Source organism: Labrus bergylta, chromosome 12, assembly GCF_963930695.1.
Source record: "Labrus bergylta chromosome 12, fLabBer1.1, whole genome shotgun sequence".
Classification (NCBI taxonomy): domain Eukaryota; kingdom Metazoa; phylum Chordata; class Actinopteri; order Labriformes; family Labridae; genus Labrus; species Labrus bergylta.
Window position 1 is genome coordinate 19,101,002 of NC_089206.1, and position 24,261 is coordinate 19,125,262.

Genomic DNA, 24,261 nt, shown 5'->3' on the forward strand with positions numbered 1-24,261 from the left:
GCTGACCCTGATGAGACCGCGCTTCTTGTAAACAGACGCTTTATGATGACGTAGGCGGGCCATGCGTGTGTCGTATTACGACATGATGACGTATGTACAAGAGGCAATCGTGCCTAGGTCTGGTTCCTATTGGAGTACAGCACGGTACGGCTGGCCAGTGTGAAACTGGGCTGCGTCATTGAGAATAGAGTCATTTTATCCCACATTCATTTACAAACCTTAAAGTAGCCCCTCATTTGTAAAGTGTTGTTCTTTATATGTCAAAATGTGACAACTCACCTCTTGTGGAGAAAAAAGGCCGAAACAATGAGCCATATGTTTACATTTGGCTGCCACATGCAAATGCATTTTCTGTAGACTATCTCCCTGAGGCACGGTGTCATAATGCCAACACACAATCCAACCGGCTTAAAACAAAACAGCAGCGTCTGAGAGAAGTGTTAGGCTACAGCATCAGTGTAATGAATGTGTTCAAAAAAACATATTGGCCAAACTACAGTAATTTACTACTACTCAATATTCATAAAAATTCTGTTTGGTTTCTTTCTATGCTTCAAGAACTGTTTGTTGTGAGTACATTCCTGCAGACAGGCTTACTTTTGCTTGGACGAGGAAGAATTTTGATGTATGCAAGTGCATTGTCGGGGAATGGGTTAGGAATAATTTTAGAAATGAGTGCTGATATTCAATGTCTTCTCTTTGGACACATTTCATGGTATATGCACATATTACACCTACAGGTTGCAGGTACTATTTGTAAGGTGGTTATAAACAGAGGAGATATTCAGTTCACTATTCTTTTAGTCAAGAAAATTGTATGGATTCTTTACATGTTTAATAAAGCCAACATCAGGGTAGGTTAGACCATTCAATTAATGGCTCTCTTTTTACTTTACTGTGGCTACATTAAAGGTGAGGTAAAAAATCGATACAGCATAGTATATTTTGTGTGGCAATATTATATCGTCTCATGGCGGCCAAGTATCAATATTTTCATTATGATATTTTAGATATGCTTTTTTAATTTTTAACTGCTGAAGGTGATTGCACAATTCATTCATCCACTTTTTACAAGTTGCATTGTTAAAGAGGTCATATTATGCCCTTTTTGGGGTTCATATATTTAATCTATGTACCTACTAAAGTATGTTCACAATAGCTAAAGTTCAAAAAAAGTGTCTGTTTTCATGTACTGTCGCTCCATGCACCAGCTCGCTTCTGACTCTCTCTCTAAGGCTCTGAAGTGCCCACGTTCAGAGTCCCCACGTGTGCCAAGTCTGGTGTGATTGGTCGGCCTGTCGGCTCTGTCGTGATTGGTCAGTCGCTCAGCCACTCTGTCTCCGAGGACCGGGGAGCAAAAACATTAGCACCTTAGCACTACTGTGCTATCGTGGGCGTGCTACAGAAGTTAACGGGCCTGCAACATGAGCTGCAGGGCTTGCCACAACGAGCCAATGGGCTTAGATCAGTGATCTCACACTGACAATGAAGTCACACTGACAATTTTTTTTCGAGGGGGGCTAGAACCGAGCGTTACATGCAGCTAATGCTGCAGCTAACAGGAGGACGTAGGAGAAGCTGCGTTTCTGCGGACTTTGAATTTTTGCACACACTAAAGAGCATATAAAACCAGAAAAAGCATAATATGGGACCTTTAAGGCCCAGACCCCCACTGACACTTATCCAAATTGTAAATAGTTTAATTTGAATGGTATACAGTGTTACGCCGGGGCCGTCGCTGGGTGCCGCGACACAAGACCGGCCTGTCAGCAGCAACCATCTCGTGGCTAGATTGCTGGTCGCCACCGGCCGCTGCCAGCTCAGCAGCTACGTTCTGCAATTATTGTATTATGAGATCTTTCAAGTGTTCTATATGTCATCATGGCAACATGTTAATGTAATGGCTTAGTAGCTGAAGTCAGGCAAAATGGGGGTCAAGGTGTACAAAGTCTGATTTTTAATCTGTATTGCATACTGGCAGACTATTCAGATCATATTCCCATTGATTAGTTTAATTTGTATTCCTTATGTGTGGGGGCACTTTTTTTTGTATAATTGGCAAACTGAGGGCAGATCATTTCCTCAATGTGTGCCAGGTACAGGTTGCTTAGTTTCCTTTCCTTAACCAGAGTTCACTTATTTGCATCCATGTTGTAACCTGGCATTTTGTGAATACAATGACAACTCTTTATTTGTAGCAAGTGAAAAAAGGCCAGAAAGAAGAGAAAGTATTTATTTTTTATATTTGAGGGATTTGTATAACAAAGGAGAACAAGGCCAAGGAAGGTTTTGACTTAAGGCCATTACTTGCACTAAAATTTTCAAACCTTGAGAATTATTCAGGACTGCTGCTGCTTGGTTCTTCAAAGGGCTAAAAGTGTTGAATGACCTTTACCTTAGGTGTGGAGACTCATAATGTAAACTTGACACGTGCATTTTAAAGCTCACAAACAGCACAAAGAACGATTATTTCAATTTTATTTGGAAACACAGCGAGAGAAAACCCCCTGAGAAAAACTTAACAATGTTTGTGTCATGTAAAAACCTTTGAAATTCACCTCCTCTTATAACTCTAATCTCCACATACTTTGGTGTGTTTTACAAAAAAATCTTTTTTCCTTTTGGCTGATAAAAAGTGGTGTTTTACATTCAAACTAACAGATGGCAAATCCAACAGGGTAATGTATTCTTTGTCATCTTTTGTTGCTATGCTCTTGTGCAATAAGAGGATTCCAGGAGTATTTTATTTGAATTAGAATCACAAATGTTACATCTCTCTTTCTACACTCATCCCATTACTGTTAGGAGAATCCCTTGGCTTCTGATGCTGCACTTTGCTCAAGAACTCCAGCTGCTTAGTTGCGACTGCGATCTTGCATATTTGACAAAGTCACTCTTCACAGATGTTTACGAAGATGTTATTGGAGATGCAATTTCTGGGTCTTGATGTTTTTTGTCTTCAGGGACTTATTTCATTATTCAGTTAAATAATTCATGTTCATCTTGTCTGTCATTTGTTACTGAAACTTACTTTGTTTATTTAGGCTCTTAACTCCCCTTGGACTTTTCTCAAACACAACGCTGATCACTTGGGACTAGAGCCCTGCAGGGCATGTTGTCAGTAACCAACAGGGTTGCGTTGCACCTGGCCCATATCTGTCACATCCAGTCTGATACCAAGACTTTACCTGCTCTTAAAACGGAATGATAACTACATCCTCGCTAACATCACATTTTTAGCTCTGCTTAGTGTTTTGCTATCATCATTTATTGTCTAAGGGCGCACTCACACTAAGTCCAGTTTCCCCGTACCAAGCTGAGGCACGATTGTCCCCCATATTTACTTTTTTAAGCACTTCAAGATCCAATCATGCAAGAGAGAGGATAAAAAACTCACACAATGTCAGTTATCATTTTGACATGTAAGGTGGTTTGATTAATTCCCCACGTCAACTCATTCACTAGGTGACACCTTAAAATCATTGGTAGCTGTCAAATAGCGGCCATATACTATATGATAGTGGCACAGTAATTTTCTCCAGTCTTAACAATGGAGAACAACACAGATAACCTGTGAGTAATTGGTGACTAATTTGGGGTAGTTTTCTTCAGAAAGGGCCCTCATACACTCCTGGATTTCTCGATTATGCAAGTTGGGATCAATTTATGTCATGTCCACGTTGTGTTCCCATACTTGCGCTCGTTCATGAGCAACCATACCATGCTGCTGCACACTATTCCAACCATGCCAGGGCTGGAAGTGTACCTTGCTTGAGCACGGTACGCAGAAATCCCACTGGTCAAATGAACTGGACTTTGGGGGTCAAACGTGCTTGGCCATGTTACAAATTGTTTAGTGGGAGTGCGCCCTAAGAAGCAGAGCAAACACAAACATAATACAATTCTGCCACTTAGCTACATAAACTCACATTATCGTTGGAGTAGATGTAACAATAACATGTTATATGATATTAGATTTGATGACTGTGCTACAGATTTATGTTTATGCAGATTGATTGCTTTTGCTGCTTGTTCAGATTCTCAATTTGCTTCAGTTCCCTTCTGACTTGTCTGTTTGAATGTTGTCCAATTCATTTAGGGACAATGAGCCTCATGCATGAAGCTTCTCTAATATTTTTACATTCCATCTTCCACATATCAATGAAAGGGAAATAAGAAAAACCTATATGGGATTCATTAAATGTCCACTGAGAGCCAAGTTTGTTGGTACCAATATATTGAAGAATTGCATTTGATCTTAAAATTGATGTGCGGGTAATCTGTCAAAGGTGAAACTTCCCAATAAACCTCTTAAAGGGCAGCAGTTGTAACTGCTATGTGCAAATAATACAGCATGAAGCCACTGACATTTGACAGCGCTCAGGCATTTCAGTATACCCATAGTGCACCATTAGTAAGTCACCAGCTCAGTTTGTGGTTATAATCCACCTCCTGCTGAGTCTAAGGGCTGGTGGTGTCATAAGTCGTGGTAGTGGACAACCCCTGTACTGTGAAATGAAAAGACTTACAGAGTTATGAAAATTCCATTATATTATACACTTACCAATGTACCACTTTGAATCTCTTACTAAAAGACAACAATTCGCTTTAAAAAGCCCTCTGATGTACAGTACTAGACGATCAGCCAGGGCAAGAACCATTTTATCCAGGGTTGTCATTGTCCCTCTAACCTAAAAACTATCTTCTGTAATCCACTGGTGTTGTAGTCAAATAAAGGCTTAAGCATAAAAACAGACTTTTCCCTTTCTTAACTTTATTACCCGTAACCCCAAACATTTCTGACGACATCAGCAAAAGTATAAAAGCAGGTTTTTAGCTGTTGCCCTAGTAAGATGAAATATAAAATGTTTGCTTGATTGAATTATTGATACTTTTATGTAAGATTAGTTTTTATTACATTAGTCAAAGTAGGCAGGTTAGTTTTTATGAGCATGTCAAATGCATGAAAAGCATCCATCTGTCTTTTTCTAGGTAAAGTCTGTTACAATGCATGCAAAAAGATATTCATAATTTCAAGGAAAATACAACAAAACCGATTTGTATAAGTTAATTCATAAAACTATGACTACCAGAAGTAATAGAGAGTCACAGTTTTACAAATGAGACACATTAGTTGGAACAAATGTTCAGAGCTAAACATGGATGTACATTATAGTCAAACTAAATGCAAGGCCTCTGATATGGTAATATGAAATACTAGGACGTTCAAAAAGTAATATGCAATATCAATTTTCTCAGACTAGCTGTCAGCAATAATTTTATTTGGGTGAATGGTGAATAATTGCCAACCTCGGTCCATTTCACTCAAACTGGGTCAGGGTGCTTCCCTGCTGTTTTTCTCCTATCAAATAAATATAGCCAGAGCATGCTTTTGTCCAAGCGACCAGTAATACACAGACTGCTTTTATTTACTCCTACAGCCTATTCATTCTATCTTGTTGTGATGGATCATAGCTGTTCTCTAGAGACCCAGAACATCACTTGGAATGATCAATTTTCTGACAATATTTTCTGCAGCTGTCATCGTAAATTACGTCTATTGATGGAGATGTTGAGGATGCTGAGACGCGCTGTAGGATGAATCATCTCCAATTTTCTAACATCTCTCCTGAAAGGCTAGCATGACCATATAGGCTATAGTAATGATGTAGCCCATTTAGTTTCAGTTACCATCTTGCAAATTCAAGTACACACACACACACACACACACACACACACACACACACACACACACACACACACACACACACACACACACACACACAAATTCAACAGTCTCATTTTCTTTTATCCATGTAGCTTGTTCCTAGAAAACATTAAAGTCCATACTTTTCCTGCTCACCTTTGTCCACTGTTTTTTTCCCCTCATGGACACGTTGCAGCTTACTAAATATTTCCTTATTTATTTATCTAGATTATTTTACATGATTGATTTGTCATTTGTTTGGTTTGTCAAATATTAGAAAGTTATGACAAACGGCCAGAGGGTAGGAAGTTACCTGACACATTGAGGACATGTTGAAATGTCTTATTTTTCCAGGTAACAGTAACAACCCAAAGATGTTGACTAACTCATACATAAAGTCATGCTTGTTGCTACCATATATTCATATGTGTTTGAGGTTTTATGTTTAGTACTGTGATGATGGATAGAATTTAAGTTAAAAAAACTAATGGGCTGCTTTATTTGATTTCATATGTTTTCAGTGTTAACATCTAGTTTTATCTTAAAGGGGACATATTGTGAAAAATCCACTTTTACAGTGTTTTTGAACATATGTCTACTGACCCACAAAATGTGAAATAAACCCATCCAGTCCTTTTCTTGTGGTCTTATAACACAGAAAAATGCTGCATTTCAAATTCTATCTCCTTGTCAGTTATGTCTTGTCTTTAATGAGTTTTATTGAGATAGACTTAATTAAGCAAAAATATTTATAATACATGGCAAATTAGAAACATTTAACAAGAACAACTTAAAAGATCTTATGTGTATGTAATATACATGTAATGTTTAATATACATTTTAAAAGTTTGAAAAGTGCTTAAGTATGCTTCAGAAATTCAAGAAAATACTGGCAGCACTGGGACTGTACAGTTGCACATCTGAAATACAGAAAATCCCCACTGGCTTTTAAATAGACTTCACAGCGCAGGAAAAGTGGGAACCATGCTCCCATAAAGGATGACAGGACATATTTCATGATCAGCACAATAAAACCAAAGACAAGGATCTGGCTCATCTCCCCTCTAAAGGATTTCAATATTCCATGCATGATTCAGGAAGACATTATTTCATTTTAACGATGCCTCAAAACCCTCAAGACAGCTGCAGAAATCTGTTTGGTGCGGCCGGGATTCTCTGAAACTGTAAGACATGTTGAAGTTGTGCTTACAAAACGACCAAAATATTTTGTCTCATATCCAAGAGGGGCTCCAGCGGGGTTGTTCCATAACAAAGTTCTGTATTTGCATTTGATGTGGGTCTGTTTCATGTTTGGCTTTGAGAGGGTCTGAATGGCTATGGTTAGACCAGGACCTAATGCATCTGACCTCCTTTCACTAATGGAAAAAGACCTTTTAGATTTACTCAAGGCTGAAATCACTTGTTCTCCCTATACAGTGCATCTACCCCTAAACAAAAGCGTCTTGCTGGCTAGTACAATACTCATAGCTTGGAGGGATTTTTATCTTGTTTGCGTGACCCAGGCCATTTCATAGAGAGAACTTGTTCTGTCATGAATACAGATAGGTAGCCTTTTAATGGACATTGGTGTATAGGGAACAAACTTACATAGAAAACAGAGTTTCACACAAGTTGTACATATACTTTTCTTTCAAACAAAACACCCTTCGTGCTTAAACCTACTCCGGATTCAGCATGTCCTTGGTCTGTCATGTTCCATTTCTCTTTCCTCCTCTCAGATCATTAGGGGAGAATTGATGCTGCCTGTTCATTATACAGCGGCTAAATGGAACCACAATGAAAATCTGCCACTCACTGTCAGTCATGATTGCATTATTCCATTACTGCCCTTCCACACAAGGCTCTTAAGTCAAATAATCAAATACAGCTATTGCTTCTTTCCACTTCCTATTTCCTGCTTCCTGTTTCTCACCATGAATCTTTTACTAACCAATTAGAAACCTCTTATTTGCTGTTGTTCCCGACTGTCATGCCCTGCACCTTTGAAAGAAATAGTTTCAAAAACAGACATTAAATATACATCAACCTTGTCAGCATGAGAGCTGAGATATATTATTCAGAGGAAAGAGGATATTAAAGCTGTTCTTTGTGTGGGTCAGCTGGATCAAGCCAGGAAGTCAAGGTCGACGCAGCCACTGAGGTTAGAATCGAGTAAATGACATGGAAAAACTCAAAAGATACAAACTGCATTTTATTATGGGTATGAGTCAGTCCAAGACAGTCCATACAGGAATAGTGCTTTCACATGCATACATTATATCATCACCAAGAAGATGATCCCAAAATGAAATGGTTAATTTGTTTACAGAGTTTATGAAAGTTTTTCAATGGTAGCATGATTGAGCAGGACACAGTTGATCAAAGTCGAATTCCTTGTATGTGTAAGCATACCTGGTCAATAAAGCTGATTCTGAAACATTTAAATCATTGGCACAAAATAGACAGACAGATGTATATACTGTGTGTGGTCTAAGACTCGATCCCATGCTGTCTTCTCAGGATGATCACAAGGTCAGGTTGTACTTTGCGAGTCAACATGAAAAACACCCACTCTGTACTGTGTGAAAAGAAGCATCCTCACATCTACCTCACAAGTTCTCCAGCTTCCATGTCAGGTTGTGATTTGCAAGGTTTGCAGTAATATGTCACAGCCCACACATCCTCCTGCCCCCTTAAGAGCAGAAATGAAGAATACTGAGTCAGTAGATGAGTGTCCAACTCACGTCTCAATTATTCCCTGTACTGTAGTGCCGAGTCATCGCTTAGACAAGTTTTTACCAACGGCCAAGATTGCTTTTGGGACAGGGATGCAATATGGTCCAGTGCAATCTATCCTTGTGTCAATATGTCAAAACACCATCATTCCTTTTTATAATGTTGCTGATTGTTAGTGCAAAGCATCTCTGACTGCACTCCATTTGGTTGAAAGCACAGGGGGTCTTTCCCAGAAGCTTGTTATCGTGGATGATAAATAGGAGACTCTGTGCTACCATAGTGGATAAGGTGATGTGTAATACATTGGTTTTATTGGGTCTTATACATTTTTTCTATGCAAGCTCTGCAGCTTAAGTTCTGATTTAAGGTCCTCTGCTACTACATGACAGCCACAAAGGGAGATGCTCGTTTTTGTTTGTATACCGCGACTGTCTCTGTATTTTAAATACATTTTATTTGTAATAAATCCCAAGAAAGGGGTATGAAAAAAGACAATGGAATAAAAGTTAATACATTAAACAAGACTGCATCACTGGTTGATGCAATGGTGATTCTATTAGAGAATTATGTTATAATACTTTCAATTTTTGGTGAGTCTACTTTGTTCAGTACATATGTAACACTCCCCTCCCCTTCATGGATATTCTGCAAGAAATACTACAGCCCTTGTTTGTAACCAGAACAAAACCAGCCCTATGTTGAAAAATAGACCCAAAAAAAAACTGCCTTGGTGGAGGCATGCTGCTTCAGCTACTGCTGATGAAATATGATCCAAAAGGGCTTGTTTGTAGTTTGCCAAAGGATACCAAAACACCGGAAAGTGATGCATCTTTACAACCTGGAAAGTTATACAGTATAAGTGCATTTTATCCTTTTAATGACTTTGGTGCAACTTTGTTCATATTAGTTCAACACAACTGGTGTAACTGTTTTGTCCAATAACATGATTTTCAGATGTCACTAAGCAAAGCCACTAGACTAGATGATACTTTAATGGTTTTCTGATAGGGTCATTTCTTGTTTCTATTTTAAATATGAGATCAGTGTGAGTCATTCACCACATCCCTTATTTTTTCCAACTAACCTTTGAGTCCAGCACGCTACAACAGAAATGCCTTCATCACTGCTGCAAATGTCTACCTCCCTGAAAAAAGATAACCATTCATACTGTACAGCATTAACACTCCAACCAAATGAACCCATGCAACTTACCCATATTAATTCAAAAACAACAATTAATTGGCACTATACAAAGCAAAATTAATTGATTAATTGTTTAATTGTATTAATGCATTGGTGATTAAGAGTATGTTTCTGCAACTATAAATTGGGATTCTCTAATCATGGAAGTTTGGCACTAAGTCCAACCCACTAATTGCTTTTTCCCTCAAGGCATCCACTCACAATGAAGAGATGAAACTGCTGATTTAGCACAAATTATCTGAACAAGGGTAAAGATAGTAGTAGAAAGTATTATAGATGTTTTGACCTATGATCTGCGTGCCTCACATCCTTGACTTTGTTCACAGAACTCACTTTCACGTGGATCTTCAATGAGTACCCATCGTTTGTAATCCAGGACTCGAGGCGGTTTGTGTCCCAGAAGACTGGCAACCTCTACATCGCCAAAGTGGAACCGTCCGATGTGGGAAACTACACTTGTGTAGTTACCAACACTGTCACTAAAAGCAGCGTTCAAGGACCACTAACTCCTCTAGTGCTCAGAGTTGATGGTATGAGAGTTTCACCCTTTACTAACTGAACAGGCAGTACGGAGTAGATTTTTTTTTCGAAATGTCAAAACGTTCAATGCCTCATATTTGTAGGTGTGGTGACTATAATCCTTTTTTAGAGTGCAATACCAAAACAGCACTGTACCAAAGCTTCGCTGTCATGTGTGAATTCCGTGAATTCACAGTTCCTTACAGCGTTGCAGAAGCATGACATTCGAGAAACAGCGAGGGCTCCACATACACACATTCAGAGATGCACACACACACCGCTGTTCTCACCTTCTGGCTCTGTCGATCTTGTGTCCCCCCTGTAAGTCCTCTGTTACGACCTCCCAAGGCAGTACAGAAGTGGGATCACTTTGTCGCCCCCATCAAGCTTCTGTGACATTCACAATGAAGGCAAAACACAGGAATGAAAATATGGCGCCTTGAATGGACAGTCTGAACAGGGCTTGTACTTATTATCTGCAGGTCTTTTTCTCATTTTAGTCATTCTATTTTAATTCTCAGATTATTAAGGATTTGAGAAGTTATCTCTTTTTTGTGTTGTTATAAATTGAAAGGATAAAGTAAACCTGTTCTTAACAGGTTCAAAAATAGTTCAGAGTTATTGGTTTAACAATCGAGCCAGTCACACTCACAAAGTCTGCTTTACAATTGACATTACTGACAATAATCAGCGGCATCATTATTTTTTAAAGGTTTTAGTGTCATCTATAGAAAATATTTGCTTTTTAAATCATTTATGTGATTGTTTTGAGAAAAACCTCTATAAGATACTTTCCCCTCAGCCTGTGGACACAGTTGAGTGATCAAAGATATAGAGTTATACTTTTTTCTTATTTGCTAACACAGTCGTGACCTTAACTTTGTTTTGATTTTGTTGTGACCTTTTCAAGCCCCGAGCTGAAAGAATTCCCCTCAGACTCGCATTGCATCATTTCTGTATTTCTTTTTGTAACTCCAGGTGTGATGGGTGAATACGAGCCAAAGATCGAAGTACAGTTCCCTGAAGTTGTGCCTGTCGCTAAGAGCTCAACTGTCAAACTGGAATGTTTTGCACTCGGAAAGTACGTCCCACTGTGTATTATTACACCGCAGTCAGAGCCACACCATTAGTTGTTCGCTGTACCAATCAAAGCCGCATGGAAATGTGTGAGAGCTGTTATTTTAAGTGCAGAACATTCTACAATTTAATGGCTCCTTCTTGTGCTGTTCAACAAAAATAAACAGAGAAGAAAACTTACCTGTGAATGCATTACAATAATTAAACCTCAACATACCCATCATATGTTTACAAAACTCATTGGTATCATATTCAGCTTGTTTTTACTGCCAGATTTTAAGATAATAAAAAACACATTTACTGGAGTATTTCTCATTGTGTGACCTTGCTCTGTGTTATATTTCTCATGCCTTTAGCCCAGTGCCAACTGTCAGCTGGAGAAGAGTGGATGGAGCCTCTTTTGGCAGGAAGGTGGACATAAATAAAGCCAGCGGAGTTTTAGAGATCCCTTACTTCCAGCAGGAGGATGCAGGGATATATGAATGTGTGGCAGAAAACAGCAGAGGGAAAAACTCGGTAAAAGGAAAGCTGTCTTTCTACGGTGAGTAGGAGGATGGTTTTTGCTGACTTTGATCTAAAACGTACCTTACTTCACACAAGTTGTCTTGGAAACAGAAAATATCTGATGCCTTCAACCTGTCAGTCTCATACGAGATATATCTTGTACATTTATTGACTTTACAGACTTTTACCAAGTCTTCTATCCATTGATTCACAGCCTCACAGGTTCCCTTCGACTGAGTCTGATTGAAACTCCAGCAGAATAAAAGTTTAGCTTTGGTGCGAGTCCAACAAAAAGTTTAATTTGTTGTCATGCAATCTGTAGCTTTTATTAGAGCCCATATATAACTGCATCATATGGTGGAATGTGGTAATAAATTAACCTATTAACAGTAGTTCATTTCTGACAAGCTCGTATTGTGCCAGAGGCTAACATGGGGCTGCAGCGCACACAGATTTATACCTCCTTTCAGGGAGAGGTGATTTTTCCCTCACCAACTCTGGACTTATGGCCTGTATTCTGAGAAAGCTTTTAATGTCCCTTGATGAAAGATTTTTATGGTTTCTCTCTACATTATCTTGCAGTTTATGCAATGATGATGTCTGCCCACAAGGCCCTGTAGAGATGGGCTTGACTGAAATCATCAAATCCAGATTTTTCTTTTCCATGAAGGAGGATGCTTTTGATATGATAATATCCTGCAGCACCTGTGGGTATAAGATGAAATGCTTACTGTACCTGTAGGTAGGCTGATGATAAAAATACTTGATTTTAAAATAGAGCCTTCATAGAGGGGTATACCATCACAGCACTGGGACTTGTTGGCTTAGAGGTCCTTAAACAACGGATATGGTATGCTCATTTGTAAACAAGGTCATAACTTTGAACAACTTAGTGCAATTACTGTCCTGGTACTATGTTGCATGGCCTCTGCACATTTTCTTTGCCGTTCTTGTGTGGAAGTCATGTTTCTCCTTGCAAGATTTAAGTCCTGTCTCATCTCAAGCCTCGTAGACTGGCCGACCGCCAGGTGATAAAAATCTGTAATCTCATTTTAAACTCCCATAGACAGGAGCTTGTGGGACATCCATCAGCTCTATAGAAGAAAAGGAGAATCAATACAGGGATGTGGTGTTTGCGACACCCAACCAATGCGTGCACAGGAACAATAACGGGTGGCTTCTCTTTCCATTTCCCACTTAATTGTCCTTCTGTAGTTCCAGGGGATTTATGAAATTAGATCATGGTTTAGCAGCTGACTGCATTTGAATGGGCACACACGCGATCAGATTGGCCTTGTACAGCACCGCTTGCATCATGTTTTTCCTTTCATTAAGTTATCTGTGACAGTTTAATTTGTATTTTGGTTTAAGACGTGTCATGTAGTGTTTGTTTCTGTATGGTGATGTATTTCCAATTCAGTCCTGCTTGCTCATATGTATATAAATACATTTATTATGCAATATATTCTTAAAAGGTGATCTTAAAAAGAGCCTCTTTTTTATTACATTTTTTTTTATCTAAATGTATATATATGAAAGCCTCCAAACACTTCCTCCCTGGCAACTCTTTTTAAATGTTATTTGAATGAGTCAGGATCTGTTCATACCCAGTAAAATGCACTTGAGGCAAGGCATGGCACAGTTACTGAAGATTTGAAATACAACGAGAAGTAATCGGCAAGAAACACCTTCATTCATTTGGAAACACACTGTTGTTGATTTACACTTTTTGAGATTCTGTTCAAGGAATCATCTCATGTTTTTCATGATTTCCCTTTTTGAATTGACAGACAGTTTTTTGTTTTTTTTTACCACCAGCTGTTCAGAACAAGATATGACAGTCTCCTTGCTTCCGTTATACAACTCTGATCCTGTTCTCGGCATGAAATAAGTAACATGACTGTTTGCAACACATTCAGTAAAAGCCACATTAAGACCTCTTATCAGGAGAGTCTGTATTTTTTGTGAAAATAATTTGACTTAAACATTCAAATTTGGCACTGCTATAATGTCCTTGACACTCAATGTACTGATGATACAGCTCCGGCCGTAACTGTACTCTCCGGTCCCTGGGGAGAGATTAGATAAAAAGCTGTTTTAATTGAGATGAATCGCATTATTGCCATTATTATCACATTATTAAAGAAACTCATCTAGGCAAGCAGACAGACTCACTCAACTACCTCATTCCCCTTGAACTGAGTGTTCTGTATTTATGTGGGTGCTTCACAAAGGCCATAAATCATGTTGCACTTGTCTCCAGAGATAAGGTGCTAGTCATTTATGTGACACAAGAACCACCATCATAAATATAAAGGCATTTTCTCTGTGGATATCAGATGTTCTTAAAGACAAAAAGGGAATATAACATGTGTTCTTAACTGCATTGCTCAAAAGAATAACTACCCTTCCTTTGTAGAAATCACAAGAATTAAAAAGTGGTCAATAAACCACATTCTTGGAGAAGACCTGCATCATTGTACTGCTAATTCAATACAAATCTTTTAGCTTTTAACCCCACAATTAAACCCACAGTTCAAACTGGTCACTATTGATCTTTTTATGTATATCATTTCAAGTTGAGGTTACCTTTGGGTTAATTGGAAGTGGATTCATGATTTTTGCCCTTGGATGCGTCTTTGATGAACTAATCACCTGCTTAGTTGGTTCATTGATTTTTTTCAGAAATTGCTGCGTAATGGAAATGCTCAAGTATATGAGCAATATTAAATGCTTCAGTGTTCATTAGCAGTATGTGATATGTGTGAATTCACAGCTCCACCTCACTTGACTGAAAAGCCCCAGGATGTCCAGAAGACCATTGATGACACTCTAGTTTGGGAATGCAAAGCCAGCGCCAAACCTAAACCCTCATACCGCTGGCTGAAGAACGGCGAGCCTCTGGACTCTATTGAGGTAAGACATTTTACTTACAGTATATGAGTTTTTTTTATTTTTTTATTTTTTATGATGAGAATGATCCCTAAGTCCCCGCTATGTAGCACAAACTCCCAGATAGCACAACAAAGATGGGAAAAAACAGATAGTTAGTCAAAGATTGCCCAACTAAGAATATGTGGTAAAATATTAAATAAAGTACTGCATTTCTGTCTGCACGGTGGTGCAGTGGTTAGCGCTGTTACCTCACAACAAGGAGGTACCTAGTTCCAACCCTCATTGGATAGGAGGCTTCCTCCCACAAGCCAAAGAAGTCCTCGTTAGGTTAATTGGTGACTCGAAATTGCCTATAGGTGATAACATGAGTGTGGAGGGGTTTTCTGTCTTTATATGTCAGCCCTGTGACTGACTGGTGACCAGTCCAGGGTGTAACCTGCCTCTCACCCAATGATAGCTGGGATCCACACTAGCCCACCATGACCCTGAACGGGAAATCAGTATGGATAATGAATGGATGGATGGACTGCATTTCCTAACTAAGCAGCTATTACACTTCAATGTTTGTTCATGTGACCTGCTCGTAATGCACATTTTGATTTTTTTTTGACATTATTTAACACCTAACCATTACTATCCACCTTCATCCAGAAACCAGAAATGTCAGCCCAAAGACAATTCAGTATGTTGTTTAATTGAATTAAATACCTTTATAGTGAATAAAAGTGTGTTGCATTCTGTTGACAACCAACACATTACACCTTGTGAATCCGCTAAACCCAGACTAACAGGCTTGTGTTTAGAATATTATTCTGTTTAGCAGAGTGTCAATACTCATTTTACATTTTTCAGTTGAAATGGTTAAAAAATATATAATGGATTTGCAAGTTATTTTACACTTATTGGGATATTTTGTTTTTTGCTTCAATCAGATGATGATTCTGCCTCACTTGGCAGGATCCTGTCCCTTTGAAATGCTTGTATTTGCCTGGGAACTCAAGTTGGCTTCAAAATGATGTGTGTGTGCTTGGGGAGAGTGTTGGTATGTGTTTTGCAACGAAGCCAAAGTGATGCCATTTTCTGCCTGTCATCAGCTAGGGACTGGTAACATTTAGAGCTCAATCTCCCCTATCTGCTACTCACAATTTTATCATAAGTCTATTCTCTCCGGGGAGGGTGAAAAATGCCTTTTTATTTAAAATACATTTCACATTTAAGCAATTTGCCTTGTTTTGTGTCATTGTGCTTCCGGACAGAGTAAGTGTGCTTTCAGCCTAAAAAGAAGCTGCTCCAGTGAATCACAGTCACTGATAGTATCATTGTTTGTATTGGATAATAAACTCAAAACCAGACTGTTGCTGTTTTGTCTTAAAAGTGGCGAGGTGGGTTTATTTTTCTCTTACTCGGATTGAGAGATGAGATAATATCCAAAATCTTGGCTACTTTAATTGGAGAGAGGAATCACAATCCACACACAGTCAGGAAGATTACAGGAGAGTTTTACCCTCTGAATGGTTTACCATTTTGACACAGGAGTAGATATCTACAAATCCTGTAAATGTAGACAAACTGTAATCCACAAAAAAAGGAATCATTGTCATGAACATTTCCTCTCCCTTCCATTTGTGCCTGTCATGTTATTCTATTAATTTTCTAACAACTCTCAAAGGTCATTTTCTCTTTTTGCCACACATCCTTAACCACAGGAAGCCCTTATCACTCCACCTGTGCATCTCCACTATTGATTTGTAAATAACATTGTAAAAATTCCTTTGGCGGGTGGCCAAGGTAACATATTCTCTGTACATGTGGCTATATTAATGAGGTGGGGTGTTACCATTTTCAAAATGCCACCGTCAACAGCGGCAACAGTAAATCAATTTCCAAACCCAAAGGTCAGCGATGTAGAGAAAGAGGGAGAAGGAGAAGAAGGCCAAGGGGGCCATTTGTTATTCCTCATTAGAATGGATCAGTCCTCCTCTTCTTCTCTTCCTCACTTTATCTCAGGATCTCTGCCGCTCTCTTTCATGCACTCTCTTTCAAGCTTTTATCCTCCTCCTTTCCCCTCTCTCTCTCTCTCTCTCTCTCTCTCTTTCTCTCTCTCTCATTCTCATTTTGGGACCCCTCCAAGGGATTTAAATGGCGCAGAGAGGGGTTGTCACTTCAAAATGTCATCCGGGTGAAACAAGGACCCACTCAAGCTTGTAGTTTTCCACTCCACCGCCAGATCCCCTCTTAGTAACATACATGAGTGTGTGGGTTTCAGATTGTTCTACCTTCGACCTCTAAAGTCAAGGCCCCGGCTTCTGTAGAGTTGCTGTTGTTACAGCACACATTCAGTTCAAGCTGATGCAATCAGGAGTTGGATCATTACAAGACTGGCATACAGCAGAGCGGCCTTTTTATAGTTCAACTTGAAACAGTGTTGATATCAGAAGAGTCAAGGAAAATTAAAGCAAACCACCAAGCAAATGAATGCCACCATTTGTCTCTAGTGCTAAAGAGATTGTGAAAGAGCCACCACAGGGTCTCTGAGGGTTTTTTAACAGGGCACTGGGTACAGAATAGAGTAGTGTGGCTCCAACTCATGCACTTACACTGATCTCTTTTATCCCTTTCATCCCCCTCGGCCCTTGCACTGTGTAACCCAAAAAGAACCATCTATCATCCATTCAAAGTCTCCACGGCTCTCTCTCTCGCGCTCCCTCTTTTCTCTCTTTGTGTTCCTCGCTCTCTTTTTTTTTTCTTGAACACACATTTAAGCCCTTGTCCCATCCAAAAAACCTGTGGACTTTTTGTGTTCCACTTGGAATCTGATGCATCCACCCTCACCCAGGACCCCCTCTGGCGGTGTCCGCAGTGCCAGGTCAGCTATGTGTCCACAGAGTCACTGTGGCTCAAAAAGAAACCTATTTGAAGAACCTCAGCAGTGTCACTGACTGATGTTAAGGGACAGTCCTTGTCTTTTTCAAGTGCCTGCGCTGTAATGATTCCAGACGACAGACAGACTGGCGGCAGGACCCGCTGGACTACTTTGTCAGTGACATTAAAAGGTCCAGCTACACTCAGTGGGAAAGATCAAGGGCAAGAACAATGAGTGCTGCCACACTTAAAGTGACACAACTATAAAAAGGAAGCAGAAAGTAGTGCCCACCCTTGTAAAGGGCAAAAGGGGCAGTGGGAAGAGTGGGAACTTAGTTCAGGTGTTGTTTTTACTATCTGTACTCTGAATAGGCATTTTTTAAAACATTATTATTTTCAAACAAACAGTCAAACAGTAAAAAAAAAAAAAAATCTCTGCAATCTAAGACGTTATGGTTCCTGTTGGAATACATGCCAAAGTGTATTCCTTATTCCTCAGAGGTTTGGTTCCATTCTCTGTTTGATAGTCTCTAAATACTATTTTAAGCAGAGGGGGGTTACGTCTAGTCACAGTGGGCCTATTAAGACCACAGAAAATTAGCAGTGTTTCAATTATCAAGCCCCCTAAGGAGAGACAAAGTGTGGCTGAATCTTGAATAGGATCAGACAGAATGAACACGGTCGTCATTGTGGTACTTAACATGTCCATATATAGCCCTAATTAGCCTGCTTTAAGACATTTTAGTCTGGCATTATCATATAAACACCTAGCATGTGATACTATTATCGTCTAATTGGACTGCTTATTACTTTTGTTTACAACAGATTGGGTTCATAAAGTGAAAGATGAACATATCATCAATTGTTTACTGTCGACAAAGAGTGTGCTTTTTAATGATTATTAATTTAAGTTTACAATATTGAACTTTTGACCTTTTATTATTAATTTATTATTATTTTATCCAGCTTACTAAGTTGATACATAGACAAATTGATCACAAACTCTTGCATACTTTTCAACAGATAGTAAACCATTAACAGTCTGATAATGTTCTGCTGTGCAAAGTAAAGATATATAATGGTTCTGCACCATTTTACAAAGGGACAACATGAAACCTGTCAACCTAAACATCAACTCTGTGACAGTTGCATTATTTCTGGTTACTGTCATCATCATAAAAGTGTAAAAGTAATGTAACACCTGAGCACAATTTAACAGCCATCAAGCTGCATGATGTTTTCTTATTTATACTGACATACGTGTTAAATTGCCAGGCGATGGATTTTCATCCACTATAGTTTCTCAGTCAGCTTTTTAAGGGCCAGAATGGCTCATGTGAATCTGAGGCCAAATACTGTAACCTGTTAACAGGCTGTTTAAAATGTTCTGAGGATTTTATCCTTCTTCCCAACAGTGGCTTGTTAAACCTATCTTCTAGCTCCACTTATCAATATTTTATATATTAACAATGGATCAAAGGGCTGCATGTGATGTGAAAGTGGTCCCTACAGCCACAAGAAGGAAAAAAAAGAAAATTAAATCACACAGAAAACAGACTTTCCCCAGACAGCTTACTAAGCACAAAGAGCATAGACACATCCAGTAACATGGGAGGTCCTGATTGGATGTAAACCTTAGGCCTGACTTGGGCATACATACTGTATGAATCAGAGGCTTCAACTTAACTCTTCTGCAGCCTGCTGACTGTTAACCTTGTCTGAACCTGTTTCAGTGTTTGTTGTCAGGTGAGCACAGCAGTCTATTTTAAAACACAACAATGTGTGTGTTTGTGTGTCTGTGTGTCTTCAGCAGGACAGAGTTCAGGCGAATAATGGACTGCTGACAATCAGCAGCTTGAACCTAGCCGACATTGGCATGTACCAGTGTGTGGCCGAGAACAAGCATGGTCGAATCTTCACCAACGCTGAGCTTCGTGTCATAGGTAAGAGCAAACACACAAGACACTGTTAATAAATGTAAAAATCATTCAGTGGAGTTATTTTATTTGTATCTCTTTGTTTGATGTAAACTAGTTTTATAGTAGACGGACGGGCAGATGGTAAATGCTTAAAGACAAAAAAAATAATATTTCAACACCTTGTTAGTGGCACTATAAGTAAAGATCCATGTTTGAGGCCCTTCTTTATGTCGCCCAGCCAAAGTCATATCAGCCATCTTATATTTCTGATGGTTGGATCAGTAAGTTCATTTCATAGAAACATTTTGTATTTTCTGTGTTTTCATTTCATATTTCCATGGCTTTTTCTGTTTGTTGTATAACCAACATTTATAGCAACAAAGCCTGTAAAACAGGCTCTGCTTCTTTCCGGAGGACGGACTTAACTTCCCTCGTGTATTTAAATTAAAACGGAGCTAAATAATAGAAGAAGCTTGGTTTGTTTATTTTCCTGCCTCTGTGAAAATTAAATCATCTCAGCAATTCAGTTATTTTGCCTTTAGTTTGCCCCAAAGGGCCCCCAAGTCCTGCTCTCATAATCAAGAGACCACAATGGATGCTGGTCAGCTCTGGGCTGGAGAAGTGGAAATGACATGTTTGATGTTGGATGAGCAGTTTTCAATTTGATCAGCGAAGGAACGAGAGCAACACTTTTCTTTGGTATCTTTTTTTAAATAATGTATGTATACAGTAAAGTACTGCTTTATTGAACATAGAATTGTATCCTCTATTTTCATGCCTTGTTTAAATTAAAGTCTTACAATAGATTTGATTGTTTGACTGCAGACACAGTTTCATATTAGAGAGAATATTTTTTTCTTGCAATAATCTTCAAATTTTACTTGCCCATTGTAATAATTTAATCCGGCAGTCATCATATAGACAGTTTTTTATTTACTTTTCATTTATTTATTTTAACACTTGTTTGGCAGGGTATGTTCCCAGCTTTCAACCAGAAAAGCAACAATGGAGAAAGTTAGTCTATTGTAATTTTGTATGTTTGTTCTGAAGGAAATAACGTTAATGTACGGTTATTAAATGAAGAACATACCCAGGAATTTTGGACTCAAAAGCAATAATGAACATACAGTATGCAGATTTACAGTGAAAGGCTGTGTAACTGTTGTCAGCAGAAGGTAGTCAGACAAACAGAGACAGAATCAAACAGTTCTTTTTATATCAGAGGAAGGGTTGTAAGTGGATTCAAATGTCCTGAACTATTTTTTATTTTAAACCTTAATGTCACAGTTTGACACCGGGTCATGTGTAAACTAATGTATTAAAAGTCAGTCAAAGCCACTGCATTTCATGACACAGCAGTTTAATGTGCTTTTGTTAAAAGGCATGAATAACTCTGGTGACTCCATACAATGCAACTGTATGAATGCTGGCAGGTATTAATGACTGTTTAAAAGTGTGTGGGTTTGGAACCAATCAGTAAGTGTTGTATTAAGTAGCCTGAACCTCACAAACACTGATGACTAACCAGACGCAGTAATATGACCGTGGTGACAAGACCTATTCTCTTTAAATTGACTAAATATGGCCCTCTTTACAATGAGATCCTATTCTATATTACAAATCATTAAACTTGTTTAACAGTCCATCTCATTACAACTGATTGGTAACTTTAGTGTCTTGTTAAAGCACAGTCTTGGATCAGTTATTAATAATCAGTCAATTATCATTTTGAAGATAGAATGCAGTTGATTTACTGATTAATTGATTAATCGCAAATCAAACTTTACACATAATTTTAAAATATGGACTTAAAATGTGATAATAACTTTTCGTGTCATTATTATCATATTGACTGGTATAAAAACAATCCTCTGACTTTAGGATATTTTACAGTTTCTTATTATTTTATGTGGTAGTTAAGAACTCAACTTCTCACTTTGTCTATGTGATCTAATTACAGATTTGATTAAAATTGTAGCACATAGCTATTTTTATTGAATCTATATCAGGATGAACAGATGTTATTGAAACTGAAACTCTTCCACTCATAGCTGCAAGATGTGTTTGAGACAAGTATGGCAAATATTAGAGGTGTTGATTAAGGAAATGCTAGGATTTCACATCAAATGAAGGAATTAGTTTTAAGTTGTAACCTGTGTGCGTGAATGCGTGTGTGTGAAAGCATGTTCATCATTGTGTGTATTGTTGTGTATGTCCATGCTCCGACATGTGTTGGCAGGTGCTTAGCCATGTAACTGGCGCCAGGCTGTGTGTTCACTTTGAAGAGCTTTTTGCTGAGTCGGTGCGCATACAAAATAGCTCCAGACGACGGCGCCTTAGTAATTAAGGCCTAAAGAAGCAGCAACAAAGCCTCCCTCTCATTTTACATTCACTCATTTTGCTTTAGAGCCCCACCGCTTCATTCTTAATGCATAATGTCCTCCTAAGGAAAATTCAAGGAATTTGAAAAACCACCTACTTTCAAATAAAATGTCTTCTTAAAAATGATGCACCACATTTTATGTTTGCCTGTGAGATTTTGTGTCTGTATGCAAAAAGAATATATTATTATAGACAGAAAAGTTTGGAGGGTTGACCTGTCTAATGGATGGAGTGACCTGCATGTTTTAAGGATGCTTCTCTCATTTCCTCAATAGCTCTACACCATTTGTTCTTTGTCTCCACTGACTGTAAATTAAATCCCATCTCTTTTTTTTCTTCCTCTGCTGTCTCCCTGCACAATGCAGTACAATGCAGTACTTAAATCCCTCACTTTCCACTTTTCCTACCAGCTATTGCTCCAGACTTCTCCCAAAACTTGCTGAAGGCCCAAACTCTGGCCCGACAGGGTGGCGATGTTCTGATTGAATGCAAGCCCAAGATGTCTCCTCGGGGTGTGATTTCATGGAGGAAGGGGAAGGAAGCATTGAGAGAGAACCACAGGTAACAGGTTTCTTTGTGTGGAGCTGTAAACGCTCTGTGTATGTGACCATTGTTTAGTTTGTGCGCTCTACTTTCAGAATAGCATTTCATCGACTTATTTTATTTTCCCCTACTTGATATTCATGGTGACAAACTGCAAAGAACAGAACCACAGTGTGACACAATACAATTTAAATTGCATAACACGTCCTGCACTCCACCACTTTCCCCCTGCTATCTACATTTCTTCCCTGAACTCCATTGTACTCTGCTCTCCTGGCAGTGCTCAGAGCTGGTTTCTGCACTGTTTACTTGAGGTAATTGGCCGTTCGTAGACTGCAGCACTCGGATCGATGCACTGATCCATCAGCTCATTAGCAGCATGTAAGGCCTGGAGGGTCATTAGAGCACAAGGCAGGCGATGATCCAGGCAGCTATCGAGACATAGAAGAAGCAGGTGAAATCCCCAAAAGGACAGATCAATGGCCAGCCACCGAAGAACACACATTCTTGTGTGATAGTGATGGTGACACCTAGGGAACTAGCTGGAGACCTTGTTTTATTAGAAATCAGGTTAAGTGCAGATCAATGCAATACCTCTGTGAGCAGGGGAGAAGAAGAAAAAGGAGAAAACAACAAATGTTAATAAGACAAGAGAAGCCAATTTTGATTCTCACCTGAAGGCATAATGCTGGTAGAGGTCGCAGCAGGAAGCGTAGTCAGTGATTGATCAGGATTCACACTGTTTCTTCTCATATGGCAGTGAGCTCAGAGAAATGCAGATGTGGAAAAAAGCAGCTTTAAACAGAAAAGAAGAAGACATACTTTATGAATACCGGAGGGGGAATTCAGTGTTTGCACTCTGTTATTGAACATGCCAGATACACATAGGCCAGGAATACACATACATGTAAAGTCTGGATCCTATGGACATGCACTAGTGGAGAGATGTCAGAGTGAGGGGGCTGCCTGAGCCGGCACAGTTGAGGGTTCAGCCAGTGCCTTGCTCAAGGGCACCTTGGTAGTGCACGTTTAGTAAACCAGCTCATGTCCAGCAAACAGACCAATTTTCTAGAACAGCCAACCCCCCCAGATCCTAACCCAAGTCCCCACAGACTGAGTTATTGGCCCCTCAGAGTGGCTTTAATATCATTAGCAATGCTAGATATGAGTTGGAATCTATTTATTCTATCATTTAAAGCCAATATGTCCTACTAGAACTGGCTATCACTTGGAATATCTAACAACTAACTGTGCTACAATTTCAGTAATCCAAAAAGTCCTGATGTGCTCTTTTAATTGCGGTTCTACCCACTAAATTTTGCATTTATGATTTTTCTCTGAATTAAAACAGATAACCTCAATCCCTGAAAAAAAAGTGTTCCACTCTCTATATTATAACATCTTGATTTTCTGCTTGGATGTACCAGCAGGAGGTAAAGCACCCCTGCCAGCATATCCAATGACATAGTGGGGGTCCAGATTTCTCATTTGATTTAGGATTAATTGTTGGACTGGCTCAGCAGCTTTTCCAGACCTAACCTCTGAGATATTCCTCCTCAACACAGTAGGAGAGCAACGGGTTTATGCACGTCTCCCCTCCCGCATGTCAGATAGTATGTTGGGGAATGCTAAGGTGTGATGTGGTTGTTAATACTGATGTTGGCCAGAGACGTCTTTATGATAGGAGAGATGCTGTATATGAGGGGCGGCTGGAGTATCACTGAACATTTAGTGGAGCAAGCGTCTGCTAAATGTTGCACCAACCTCACAGAGTTATCATCCTCTTAAGTATTGAAAGGAAAATGCATCCATAGTGCAATGTGAGATATCAATCGCACCCATAAAAGCAGGAATTCCCATTTGAGATTGAATGTTACAGCCTCACCCTGAAGTAGGTGAGCTGCATACAAGATG

The 24,261-nt window shown here is 39.1% G+C and overlaps 1 protein-coding gene across 4 annotated transcripts in view; it reads left to right on the plus strand.

Annotated features, from left to right (window-relative positions):
* Positions 1-24,261, plus strand: part of cntn3a.1 (contactin 3a, tandem duplicate 1) — a 75,020-nt gene that overhangs the window by 30,772 nt on the left and 19,987 nt on the right. For 3 of the 4 annotated variants that reach the window (XM_020632312.2, XM_020632311.2, XM_065961026.1), the window contains exons 6-11: positions 9,973-10,176; positions 11,144-11,246; positions 11,599-11,783; positions 14,523-14,662; positions 19,314-19,446; positions 22,215-22,365. In XM_020632312.2, coding sequence (XP_020487968.1) covers positions 9,973-10,176; positions 11,144-11,246; positions 11,599-11,783; positions 14,523-14,662; positions 19,314-19,446; positions 22,215-22,365 — 916 coding nt within the window. The remainder of the gene's footprint in view (positions 1-9,972; positions 10,177-11,143; positions 11,247-11,598; positions 11,784-14,522; positions 14,663-19,313; positions 19,447-22,214; positions 22,366-24,261) is intronic. The other variant, XM_020632314.2, reaches the window with a different exon arrangement.